Source organism: Alligator sinensis, unplaced genomic scaffold (assembly GCF_000455745.1).
Source record: "Alligator sinensis unplaced genomic scaffold, ASM45574v1 scaffold573_1, whole genome shotgun sequence".
NCBI lineage: Eukaryota > Metazoa > Chordata > Crocodylia > Alligatoridae > Alligator > Alligator sinensis.
The window spans coordinates 2,727,235-2,741,437 of NW_005841877.1; the positions used below are offsets into that span (position 1 = coordinate 2,727,235).

At 40.8% G+C, this 14,203-nt stretch overlaps 1 protein-coding gene across 3 annotated transcripts in view; it reads left to right on the forward strand.

Moving 5' to 3' along the window:
* ITGA1 (integrin subunit alpha 1) overlaps positions 1-14,203 on the forward strand; it is a 133,850-nt gene that overhangs the window by 113,992 nt on the left and 5,655 nt on the right. For 2 of the 3 annotated variants that reach the window (XM_025196132.1, XM_006017278.3), the window contains 5 exons: positions 2,371-2,484; positions 4,950-5,054; positions 6,351-6,455; positions 7,749-7,841; positions 9,674-9,790. In XM_025196132.1, coding sequence (XP_025051917.1) covers positions 2,371-2,484; positions 4,950-5,054; positions 6,351-6,455; positions 7,749-7,841; positions 9,674-9,790 — 534 coding nt within the window. Of the gene's footprint in view, positions 1-2,370; positions 2,485-4,949; positions 5,055-6,350; positions 6,456-7,748; positions 7,842-9,673; positions 9,881-14,203 lie in introns of those variants that run through there. The other variant, XM_025196131.1, reaches the window with a different exon arrangement.

The window sequence follows — 14,203 nt, forward strand, 5'->3', positions numbered from 1 at the left end:
CTGCTTTCACAAAAAAGAAGAGAAGCATGTGCTATTGAAATCAGAGGTTGCCCTAAATTCATTACAGAGTGTAGTTATTGTTTAGAACAGATATTTCCGGAAAGCAGTCAACTTTGAAGAATGGGAGTACCATGCTTTAAGGGCTATGCCTTCTTAATTAAATGAAGATGACAAAATAAAGGAGCTTAGGATGGAAAAAAATGTGTCAGTTATAAGTCCACCCTTGCACTATAGGAGGACTGATTTTAATTAGCCCCGAAATATCCCTGTTTCCCAGTATCAAGTCTGGCATTGAATCTCAACTCCAGCCACATGGAAGAAAAGACTGAGTCAGCTACCTATTATCTATAGTACACAGGCCATGAGAAAAGTCTAACCTTTTTTTGTACAGCAGTCAGAAACAAGAAATAATCTCCCTTTTGTTATACATGATGTCCCTCTAATGTTGTTTTTAGCCACCCAGTATTAAATATTTCCTTACTGTAACCCCCAATATTTGTCTTAACGATAAAGAGATTATTTAAAGGTGATGTCTGATTTTAAATCCTACTGGTCTGGATGAGGATAAGTGCCAATGGGCTCCAGACTACATAGCCACTGATGTGATAGGCAGTGTTTCTGCAAGTAGCTTGTAGATTCTTTCTCTCTTTTTCCACAAAGGACTGTGACTGCGATGACTAAACACCAAGCCTAGGAAATAGTAAGGAAGAAAGAAACTTCAGGGAGACTATTACTAAAAGCCTATGAATAAAAACTTTATTCTGTGACAGGCAGGACCACTACCTGAAGCCACTGTCTTTCACTGGCTGCTTTCCTGCTTCCCAAGTGAAAATGTTGTTTTGGTCTTGACTACAATAGTCAAAATAAAAAAGGAAAACCTCTCCTTCTGGTTTAAGTTAAACCAGAGTCCCTCGGTATCCCAGATGCTTTGCAACCCTGTGCTGGGCTGGGCTGGGCTCTCTGCTCCGGAGAACAGAGCTGGCCCCGCCCCTTTGCTACCTAGCCAAAGCTCCAGCAAAGACTGCTGGCAAAGCAGCGTCTGCTTGGCTTCCCCCTGCCCCTCCCCTCCCCATCACTCACTGCTCAAACAGGGATCTCCGCCTTGCTCCTTCCCTCCCTTCCTCCCATCTCCCACAGCACGGACCCCAGCCCCACAGACCCTAGGCATGTGGTATGCTAGCTAACACTGAGAGGTGTCTGTGTGCATGTGTCTCCAATTTCACTGGGACAGGCAGACAGAACAGTGACTGCTTAGGGCTTTCTAGAGCTAATCAGCAGGTCAGCTGGTAATGTCCCTCCATTCCTTCCTTGGAAAAAGCTGTTTAAGAAGAGCTTGAACTAATGAGAGAGGTTTTTGTTTTGTTGATGGCTCACTCACATGTCAGGTTTGCAGAGAGATGGAGATTGAAAAGCTCAGTATCATCAACAGATGCATACACTGCACACCCCCACCCCCTTTGCCTCAGAGTGCTAGCCAGGGGCTAGGGTCTGGCAACACTCCTGCCCCTTGAGCAGGGAGCAGGGGAAAGCCTGGGATTGTGCAAGCAGGGTGGGGTTTTAAACCCCTCCCTAATCAGAGCATCCTGCTGGGGCCTGGCCACACCTCCCCTCAGCTCAGCACTTTGGAAGGGGAGAGAGGGCTGCTCTAGTGCCTCCCAGATTCTATCCTGTGCCACTGCAGGAATGTGCCTGCATTTTCTCAGTCCCAAGGGAATGTCTGTGCAGTCACAAACTGATTCAATCGAGGCAGGTTGGACTAACCTGAAAAGATTGAATCAATTCAGGCTTTTTGGATGTTTCTCCTTAGCCCTTAAGAACTCATGTGGCCCAATTTCCAAATGATGAGCAGATGGGGATCCAAAATAGCAGCCTGGGATGTAAAAAACATCAAAATTGAACATGCTCATTAAATCCCTTTTTCTTGCTTTTTAATATTACTCACCAAGCCCCCCAGTAAAATGTATTTTCTAACTGTGAAGAGCAAATGATGCAAACTCCTGCTCCTGCTGTAGGAATAGTAGTAGCATTTATATCAGCTCAGTTTCACTACTACTACTACATAATGGGCATGTCTACATGAGACTTTAAGGTGCATTAGCCTAAATATAAGGCACATTTGGGCACACATCTCTTGTTGCGCTTTAAAAATGGCAATTTTGGGCTAATTGTGCCTAAATTTGATACCTGCAAGTGCAGGTATCAAATTTAGGTGTGAATAGTTAAAGCACATTAACACATGTGTAGACATGTTAAAGCGCATTAACACTGTGTCTGTGATCCACAGTCAAAGACTAGTAATTACCAAAGGCCAATACAATAAAGAAGGTGCTAGGTGAAAACAAGAAATACTGTGCTTTTCTTTTCTTACAGATTGAAAAAGGTGAACACTTTCCAGTGCCGCAGCTTTCACTGGAGATTTTATTCCCCATCTTAACTTCAGTCAAAAACCCAATTCTCTACCTAACTGAGCTGTCATATTCAGATGTAAGTTATGTATTTAAAACTGAATGTGTGTTTATTTTATTTTAAACATGAAAGGCACTTGCTTAACTGGAGTAAGAAACTTCAAGACTCAATTGGATGACATATATGCTTAAGCTTAGCTCATATTGCACTCTAATGAAGAAAGCCCACAGTATAAGTAGAATTTAAAGCACCATGTATATTGATAGATGTGTGATAGAAATACACCAAGTAAGGACTGTTAGCCTTATGTAAAATGTTTTGAAGATGTCAAGGTAATGGTACAATGGAACCTGAATTCAACCCCAACTGTGAAGATGAGGGTTTGTGAACCAGTGGGGTGTCATATATAGTCATTTAAAACAACTGTGCAGGACCACAAAACTGCACAAGTTAACTGCCATGGCTTTCACTTCAAAGCATACTGCTTCTCTGATCAGCTGCATGGGACCACATTCATGTTCCAGCTGAATGGAGAGCAGCACCCTTTAAAATAAAAAGCCCCAGTGAGTAGCTGATTGGTTTGATCTTAATTTAGCAATACACTGGGTGTGTCTACATGTGTGCTTTAATGCACAGTAGCCTATTCTACTGCGTATTAAGCATCACATCAAAAGCAGTGCTAATATGCTAATGCACAGTAGAAATAGGTTACTGTACATTAAGCCTCACTAAAAAGGCATGTGCTTTTGCTACTGTTCATTAGGGCAGCCTAATGCTTATTTATGTAATACCTCGTATTAGATAGTGTCTGTACATGAGTGCAAAGGCTGCTTTGCACAGCTGCAGCATGGTAATTATTGCACTCCAGCAGCCTCCTACATTGAACGAGCTTTAGTTCAAGACTCCCTGCTGCCATTTTTAAGCATGGGGACAATGATACATAAGACGCTATGGCACTTTAATTAGAGTGGCTCTCTAATTAAAGCACTGCCCTCACCCACCCCAAAACCTGGAACACATTTAAAACTTCCTAGGGGTACTAAACTTAATGTGAAGTAGCAAAAGCGCATTAGTGCATATGTAGATGCACGAACTGTGAACTAACCAGATTGTAAACCACTGGATATGAAAAAGCCAAGTAAGTTCTGTGGTACTGCCATTGGTGATGCAGTAGCCTTGGCTCTGGACTGGGACTTGAGCAGTTTGAGTTCTGTTACATATTTATGCCTAAATAGCAGTTTTCAAGCCACTTAAGTGACTTTTTTATAATTTTCTCACAGTTTGCAATTATGTTACCCTGTGGATAAAGTGTGAACATGTAAGTGTTTGCATTTTAGTCCCATAGCTGAGCAGTTAGGGTACTTGTTAAGGAAGGTGGAGACCTAAGTCCTAGGCCACCTTCCCCCCAGAGGAAGTTTGAACCTGCATCTGTCTGACTTTTTCAGCATAGTGCTCTTCACACCATGCCACAAGTTAAGCATTATCCAGTCTCTCCTCCAGGGCTCCTTTGGAAGCTGGCTCTCAAGACAGTCAAAAGGGATGAGGCGGGGAGACACTTGCTCCCAATGGGGCAGAAATTTCCCCAGTGCTCTTTGTCCATTTTATCTAAAGACTATTCAATGCAAGGTGCAGTGGCTAAGCTTCAGAAGGAGTGCTGGAGAAAGGACTAGATAATGTGTGACCTGTGGCATGGTGGAAAGTCAGAGAAAAGTACATTCAACCTAGGGAGGGGGTGTCTACCACTCAGGGCTCCCTCTTCCTGAATGAGTGCCCTAATCATTCAACTATTGGGACAGAAAATGGCAGGCCACCCTCTACCTGCCTTTTTTTTTTCCTTTGGGACTTATGTCTGTATATGTGCATGCATACATAGCCACATAGCTGCTTGGCCAGAATGGTTTACTGTACATGTGCACATTAATGCTTCTGCACTATAAGAGCAATAGCACTGCAAACTGGGCATAAGTGCCAAATATGCTATTTGTGTGACTGAATAAGTACCATTTAAGTGCACAAAGGGAAATAGAATTCTTCCCCTTATGCCAGGCTATCCCCACTTATTAGAAGTTCTTAGTGATGTGGTTCTTTACTCTGGTTGAATCAGCCTATAGTTTCCTTTTTAGTAGGTAATCTTCCATCTGGACTTTTAAAGAGACTTCCCAATATATCTACTCCTCAGAATCTGCCACCGGGTGACTACTTCCCTCCTGAAGGGCATTGGGGCTTAAGGATAAAGTGCTCATGGGTAACTTCCTCTAAACATCCTCCTTTGCATCCATCTTCCAAGAGTGACTGGCCTACCCATCCTCTTTCTGTTATATTTTGCAATATGAATGGTAATAAACACTTTAGCAGTACAGCAATTCAATTCAATTTGATTTTCTATGTTATGTTATTTACAAATAGAGACTAGTGCACTAACAGTAACTTTCCAAGTAGAGTAGCTTAATATTAGCATTGTAGATGCATTTCCAAAGTATTCTTTTTATATACTAGTTTATAAGCTCTGACATTAACAAAGATATTGGCATTTCTTCTCATAGAACGCAGACTGCCAAACTAGTCATCCCGTAGATCCATTAAAGATCAACTCTGGGGAACCATTTGTGTTGTCCAAAATAAAAGAACCTACAAAAGATATAGTTATGGTAAGTCTGTGTAGTATATGTGTATTAATTATACCAGTGGTGCCCAAACGTTTGGCCCAGTGGGGTGGATGAGCAGTACCCAGTCCATCCACGAGCTGGATCTGGCTGATTGTCCTGATAGGGTGCTCAGGGTGGGCATTGTGGGACACCATCTGGCTGCATGGAGGAAAAGGGCCTGGCTTGGTCCTGACTCCAGCCCAGCCCCATGGTGAGAAAGGAAAGGGCATGAACTGGCCCCAACCCTGGCTCAACCCTGTTGGAGGAGAGAATTTGGAAGTGGGGTAGGCCACTGCTCTCCCACTGCCAACTTTCCTGACCCATGGGGAGTTCTGTGGGCCACATCCATGGCTCCATGGGCCACATCTGGCCCAGGGGTTGGAGGTTGCGCATCCTTGAATTATACCATTTACTTGAAATGTTTTAAGCTGAATACTGCTGAGATTAAGAAATGTGTTAATACAGTGTAATCTTATATTTTGACAGCTAAAAAAGTTAACTTTCTATATAAAATGTAATAAATTTATCATGAAGCTGAAGGGAGGAACCTTGAGGGAGATCCTCAGCTGGTATAGAGCATTGTGGCTCCATTGGTTTCTGTGGCATTGTACCCATTTACGCCAAGGCTCCTCTCCCATCTTTCCTACTCTAATGAATTAAAGAATAAGTAATATTTCAAATGCCTCACTCTCCACTATCTGGTAAATTATTTATCCATTTGAAATTGTGCAGATAGAATATATTAATTCTTCCCTTTCAGTATGATACAATTTCCAAATAATTTTCATCATCATTTACACCTGTGTGAAGAGGTTTTGATCAAAATCGGAATAAGTCTATACAGGACAGATCTACACAACAACATTTTTCCAATATAACTAGTCAGCTAGAAGCATAAAAAGTCATACTTCCCAGCTGATACCACTCCGGTGTAGATGTAGCTATGGCAGCAGTAGAGTGCTTTTTGTCAGTTTAGCTTCTGTCCTACAAGGAGGTCACGTGGCTATGCTAGCAGAAAAACTTGCCTGTCTGCTTCATCTCCATAAGTTATAGTTGCAACAATCTATCTAATGTGGACAAGTCTACCAAAACTTCCACTATTCTCCCCAGAGTCTGAGTGTTAAATCAATTTAGTTATTGCAATATAAGTTTTTGTGTAAAAAAGCCGCTTTTCCCAAAGTATGTTAGTGTTAATTGTCAGAACTAAACTACTGTCAGATACGGGTCTACATGTAGTATGTTTGAAGTGATGTTATTCTAGAGTAATGCTGAAAGTGTTTGATTATTCATTTTAAACAGGACTGTGAAACACACAACTGTGTATCTATTAATTGTAGTCTGGATCCATCTGGTATATCTCAAGTGAATGTTTCATTAAGAATATGGAAATCTACTTTTATAAAAGTAAGTACCTTGTCCACATTCAGTGTCCTTATGAAGCTGAAACAATATTAAGGCAATGTTATGTTTATCCAGTATGTACATGTATATATATATTTAATTCCTTAATTCTCATTAGTAGCTGACTATTTGCCATTCTTTTCCATGCTATTCTCTCAAAATTAATCTACATCTATTCTGTTGCCGAGGTGCCCAGAAATTAAGGCCCATTAGAACCTACCTGTTCTTTTGCCTCTCTGATTCAGTTAGTCTGTAAGGTGCACTTCTACCTTGTCTTCTGACTTTAGACTAACACAGCTTGTTCTCTCTGCCTGTTATGTGATATGATTATTTCTGATCAGGATTTTTTTTGACAAAATTCTCTTTCAGTAGAAAATCCTGATTCGTTGAAACTGAAGTTTTTCATTGGAACGTACCAGGTTTTAGTTAAATCTTATCCTGGAAATGTTTCTCTCATTCAGAATAAAATTTCTGGTGAGAGAGAGAGAGAGAACAAGAGTAAGCAAGCTACCCCAGAATGACCCTGATGGCACTCACTAGGAATGTTGGAAAATACAGGTTAGGCTAATAATACCACTGCTCTGAATCAGTAGGCCAGTAGTCATTTTATGCATGTTTGTCTCTCTCTTTCTCTAGTTTTTCAAAAAAAAATAGATTGCTCTTTGCTTTATCTAGGTGTAGAACAAGAAAGTTATTCTTTTCATTATTTCAAAAATGTATGCAGGACATTTCTCATTCATGGCATTGTGTATGTGGCCCAAAGCAGTGTCCAGTTATTACTCAATATTTTGTATTACAGACTGCTATCTCAGCAATATGATATTGCAAGAATCTATCCTCTTTTAAATACCTAATCTTTACCTTATTTATAAAGATGTATTAGACTCCAGCCCTGTATGACTTCAAAAGGATTATTTGCTGCTTAAAAGCATACAGTTTTGCATGATTGGGACGTTAGATTGGAGCCTTAGATCAAGTTTAATTCCATGTTTTTATTTAATTGCTTTAATTTTAATCTTTTTGGGGTTTAATTCTTCAAGGCTCCAAGGAGGTGGGAGAAATGATGGGGCCAGGCAATTTGCAGGATTTGGCCAGAGATCCATATTTCTCTGCAGTTTTCTTTACCAATTCCAGTAGCACCTCACTATGCTTATTCCCTGATATTTTGCTGTTTATCATTAATGTTTGCATTCATCCCCTGCTCGCTTTCCCATGCAAGCTGAAGAGGCACTGTGCTGTCATTCATTTTTCAATCAAAATGCTTAACCTTAAAAATAGTCTCTTGTTTTCTTCTAGGCAAGCATTAGCAGTTTAACACTCACAGTAAAAGCGTTACTTCAAAGTAAAAACTCCTCACTGATTTTACGAAGAGAAAATGAAAAATTAGAGGTATGTGCAACCATCATCTCTGACACCTCTGTTGGATTTACTCTGCTAATGGCATGTTCTGTTTACTATCTACAGCAATTAGCCACGCTATGAGTGGGTACGTCTACACGTGCCCCTGACTGCGCGTTAGGTACTGCGTAGTCCTGGCACTACGTGGTTATTTTTAGATGCTATGTTGCCGTAGTGATGAGCTACGGCAACGTAGCATCGGAGTCACGGCTTGTGCCTGCTGACACCACCTCACCATAATGATGAGCTACATCGCTGTAGCTTCTCGTGTAGACGTGCTGTCTGAGGTAGACATTTTCAATTTGAGTAGCCAAAATGTTTCCAAGTGCAAAATTTCTGAACTGACCTGAAATAACATTATCAATAATGATGAGTATACAACCTATTTACCAATTTACATAGGACATGAAAAATGACCTACCTTGCATACTCCTCGCCATTGCAGTAAACTAGTACTGTGCCTATCCTTCAAGATTAGAAGCAGATTTAAAATAATTATTTTTAGAGCATTAATAATTTAAAGTATAGACAAATATTCTTTAGAACTCATACTATTTATGTACAGTGTTTTCTCTAATTCTGTTCTCTCCTCTTTATTACCAAAGACTTATACAGGAAAACAGGATCTTTTTTTTTAATACATCTGCCCCTCCTGTATGTGCCTGATCTGCAATAGCCCATCTGAACTAATCAAAATGTATAAGAAATTTTGCAAAAAGTTCATATATAATATGAGAACAGGGATTTTTATATCTATCTTCCTAACTACCATATTTTAAGTTTATCATTTTATTAAAAACTCTTTAAAACATCTTGAATATGGTTTATCTTGTACTTTTATCTAAGGTCATTTTTATTTTTATATAATTGTGATAGCTTACTGCAGTGCTAACTTTCTGTAAAAATCTAACTCTATGTTATTTTGAAATATCTCAAAAATTTTTGTGGAAATGATATTTAAGGAAAATTAGGTCTTGTACATACTCCTTTTGGAATTGCATCACTGATGAACCTTCAGCCTTCTCATTAAAAAACCTTCTACACTTAAATTTGTATAGCAAAACAAAGTCCCAGATTAATATTCAGTACATGAATTAAAATATGCTTGGCATGGATGGAAGATACTTTGGACAGGTTCCTCAGTGCATTTAGAGTCGGAAATACCATTCTTAGGACGTCAAGTCCTTTACATTGAATATTTAGTTTTCAGATTTTTTAGGTCTTGTTACACGGAAAAGTTGCTCTGGATCAACTTAAATGAGTTTTTAAACCAGTTTAGATTAAACTAATACAAATGGATTTCAGTTTAGGAGTACCTTATTTCAGTTTGGCTTAAATCATTTGCTAATAAAACCAAATAAAACTGGCTTAAAATCAGAGTATCTGTATAGCCTTCTTTACTGATTTAACTACATTGGCTTAAAATCATATATTTAGTCAAGCCACTGCAACCTTTCAATGTAGAGAAGCCCTTAACATAGTCTTTGAATTATGACAAATATGTTGTAGACAACCTAGGGGGTGCAGTCTTCTTCAGTACTCCTGCATGAGAATTGGAGAACCATGACAAGTTATTATTATTATTATTATTATGCTAAACAGACAGCACAGCAGCACTGATAGTAATGAACTTGATACATCTGATGAGAGTTGCCTAGATAGCAAGCTTCATATTGGTGGTTATAGTCTCATCTTCCTCTGGGAAATTCCTAGTAAAAAAATGAAACTGTGATACTCCTGAAAGTGGGCATCTATAACACAAGTAATATTGTCATCGTTTTAGAGAAAATATCGTTAACATTTATATTTGGAATAATTTACAGAACAAGATTACAATTGTAAAAGACAGTCAATCCAGTGGTGTTCCATTATGGGTCATTTTACTCAGCATTATTATTGGGTTATTGATTCTTGCACTTCTTATATTTACATTGTGGAAGGTAAGCTGCATATTATCATTTCATTTTGTGTTTTCATTTTCATGTGCTAAGATATTTTTAAAGGTTCAGGTGTGTGGTTTTTTCAGCTAGAATTTCTTAGGCATAAGAGATACCTATAATAAAATAAAATTATTAGAATTATGACAACTTAATTAAATTAGATTTCCCCCCCTAAATAAAATGTATTCTAGGCACTTGGGCAGTATGTGTCGATTTTCCAAGAGTGTAATTTCATTAAAATTAAACAAAATTCAGAGATAAATTGGCTTTTTAACTTAAGCCAAGTACAGATATCCAAGTTCTACTGGGAGAATTACCATTCTCCCAGTAGAAGCCAAAAGTGTGCAGATATTCAGGATTTTTTTTTCTCCTGAAACAAAAATGTCCACTCCAGGAGAAAAATGACCTGGCAACAACCAAGGTAAATAGCTCCAAGGAGAGTTTTTCCTGGGAGACTGACTGTCTATATGCTTTCCCCCTGGAGCGGGGAGTGGAGCTGAGATGAAGGTCTCTTGCCTTCCTGAGACCAGAGTCCATCTGGTCTTGAAAATGCATGGGGGGCACCTGCTCCCTCCTTCCCACCACCCTTGTCTTTTCCCCAAGTTGCCAGTCCCCAGTTTCAGGAAGAGGTGGGGGCCCCCACCGGCTTCTCCTTGTCACCTCCATTGCCCAGCTGAGCAGCAGGGCACTGATTTAAAAGCTGCTGGTTGGAAGTAAACATGCTTCCAGCCACTGGCTTTTAAATTGACACTCCACCACTGAGCAGGTGGCAGGACAACAAGGGGGAGCAGAGAGCCACATGCTGGGCTGGGGAAATTGCCTTTGGGTATTGGACAAGGGAAAACCAAAGGGCCTGGGAAATGGGTATGCAGAGGCTTGCCCCAACTTGGCTCCCAGCCCCTGTTGTTTGCCCTTGCTACCCACGCAACCCAGCTGACCCATAGCAGTGCAGGGCAAGGCAAGCTGAGGTGTCATGGCAGCAAGGCTCAGGAGCTCTGCTGACACAGAAGAATGCCCCCACCTCACCCTGCAAGGCAAGCTGCCATGCCCTGCCACAAGGCTCCCAGAGCTTACCAGAGCGACCGAGTGTTTCTTCCTCTCTCTGCTGTCCCCCAGGCTCACCTGAAGGAGTGCAAGGAGTGGGGTTATTCTCATGCAGAGAACTGAGAGGATTCCCACCCTAGGAAAATACCCCCTCCTATCAATCAGCTCATTGGCAGGATGAGGATGCATTCCCCCAGGGGGGGAACCTTGCCTTGCTGTCTGTGGTACCTGTTTCTTTTCAGCAGGTGGGAACCTTCCCTAGCTGTCTGTGGTACCTGTTTCTTTTCAGCAGGTGCCATTTGCAATTGGACAGCCTGCCCCCTTCCCAGGCAGGGGAGAGGGCACACTGTAAATTAACAGTGGAAGCAGCCCTCTGGTACCCAGGAAGATATTTCTTCTGGTAAAAATTAATGTCTATATGCCACCAGTTAAGCTTAGCAATTATGTTGCTTTATTTTATTTTCATATGTCTTGTGAAATCTTTTCTAAGCCAAATTATTCTAGTCATGCTTCTGAGAATCAAAATAGTAAAAGATTCACTAAACTACTTCTTTAACCATTGGGGAATATTAATAGTTATTCACCAAACTGAAGGCAAGAAGGTATAAAATACATAATGGTAAATAATTTTAGTGAAGTGCCAGGTTTCTTCTGGGTTCCTTGAATTTTGAGATATTTAAGCTAAATTACAATCCTAAAACCTTATTATAAAGTTAAAGAATCTCTCAGGGATCAGCATATTGAGGCAGCTCAACTGCAGTAAAATCAGTGGCTGTTAAGATTTCTCAGAATTCCACAAGAAGCATGCAAAATCTTTCAGGATATTACTGCTGATGATCCAAAGCTATTCCTGATCCCTGCCTGCAGTACCTTAATGAGTAAACTAATATTACACTTACTAAGGGCCTGGTTACACATTAATTTTAGGTGACTCCTGGAGCTCTTAACCCTTGGATTGTCCACACATTAACACCTGAAACTATTTTTAAGCACACTTTAGGTGCTTAAAAGTGGTGGCTTAAAGTTACACCACTCCAGGGCAGATTTATCTCTGGTCCCTGTTACTCAGATCATGTTGCATTGATGTGTGGCTCTCAATGATGAACTGCCCAAGTTGTAGTCCTCCATCATCCCAGGATGCAGTGTCCCCTCCTCCACCCTCCTGTTCTGCATGGACAAACTTTCCACTCCCTGAACTCTACTGCCCAGGGGGCAGTTCTCACACCAAGCAAACTCCCTTCCACAACCCTGTAGGTGTGACCTTCCCACCCCCATGGATGCAACCCCATGAAAACAGACTGCAAAGCACATGACAGCTAGCCATGTCACAGGGCATGGACAGGAGTGGAGTCTAGGGAGAGGGTTGGCGGAAATAAGGTTGAGGGCTGGATCAGGTCCCCATGAGCTGGGCCTTCCTTCCCAGGACAGAGGCAATATCCCCCACAAAAAGCACCTTCCCTCACCACTTCCATTTCCTAGCCACCTCAAGAAACATGACCAGCACCCCCCACATCCCATTCCCAAATCCCAGTTTATTAGAACATGAGACCTTCTTTAATTTAGTTGCTCCTTATTCCTTTTTAAAATATCTTTATTTTTTACTTCTTTTTATTTTATCCTTCAGTGGCTACCTTCCTTCATTTCACCACCCTTCCCCCACCCCCACCCCACCCCACCCCCATTTCCTTTGCACCTCCCATGTCATTACACATCTCATTAACTCTCTACCTCCAAGATTCATGTTTCTGTCCACCCTCCAACCCATCACTCACACACCTCCACCTATATAGAAGCCTGTCGTGACTCTGTACACCTGTAGTGGCAACTCACAGCTGTAGCTCCTAGTCAGGCCCCTGCTCACCAACCCTCTAGTGGCAAGTCATAGCCAGGCAGGTGGAGGACAGTCAGAGGAGGTTTTTAGACTTAAGGTGTGACTGCATCAAACTATTTCAAAATTTCAAAATATGGGCTAGTAAGCCAGCACTAACTGATCAACTTTTGAGCAGATCAAAATGCAGCATGTAAAAAGGCCCTAACTATCCTAAACAGCGGTATTATATTATGGAAAAGGAGAACAGTCAAACTTCATAAAGCTCAGTAGAACTTTGATATTTCCAATCTATTTAATGTGAAGGTGCTCAGAGACTGATTAAGAGCAGAACAAATATGGTGCTAATAAAACTTTAGTATTCACCTTTAAAAAGAAGACTGTAAAATATAGTGCTACATTTAAAAAAAGGAGGCTTGAGATTCTTATGCAAGAATCCACATTCAGTTTCACATATTTGTGCAGCTAGACAGTTCCACATGTACATAGTCACTGGTCATATAATCAAACTGTTTACAGTATTTGCTAGCTAGCCCTTTACGGACACACAACAACACTCATGATAATCATTTCTACAAACATGGATCTTATGTTTTTATTACTAAGAAAATAAATTTGGTAACAAAAGGAAAATCAAGTAGTAATGCTGAGTGCCCAACATAAAATGCATTAAAAGTAGGGTGACCATAATAATTTGAGGGAAATCTGGGACAGGGGGCACCAGCCATGACCACATGGCTCCCAGGAACCAGGATAGACAGTATGATGTATTCACGCATACACACACGCGTGCGTGCGCGTGCACACACACACACACACACACACACACACCCCTCCCTCAATCCCGACTCTACTGGGCATGTGACTCCAGTTGCAGTCCAGTCCAGTCCAGACGAGGAAGCAGCCCATTGGCTAGGCTCCTTTGAGAAACCTGAAGCAATAGTCACTGGTTGGCATGAATCCACCCACATGTGCCTGGCTTCTGACTCAGGAGCCACACGCATGGGCAGATTCTTGCCAATCTGGGACTTTTGCTTCAATTTTCTTTAATGGCCAGTTCTCTGAGACAGCCTCCAAAATCCAGGACTGTCCTGGCCAATCTGGGACATATGGTCACCCTAATTAAAAGGGTCTGATTTCCTGAAAGTGCTGGTTCCTGACCCTCTTGAACCTTTAAAGGAGTCCAGCTGGGCACCTGAAATCACTAGCAAATTTCAAAATATGGGCATGAAAGTACAATTAGAAGCTACTGATTGATTCTTTATCATTGCAGAGTTAAAATACAAATAAATTAACTATGACAGTCTTCAACAGTTAGCTACATTGGAGCCAATTTTGTGCCAGGTAGCTTAGCATCAACTAAATTCACAGATAATCTGCCATTTCCAGATCTTTATGCACATAAGCAAGTTTCTTTATAATTCACAATTTTGCAGACACAGGTTAAGAAAAATTAGACTATAAGAGGAATAATAATAATAATGTTGTGAAAATAGCTATCAATTGCTCCTGCCAACATTTCATTTATAGTGGTAATATAA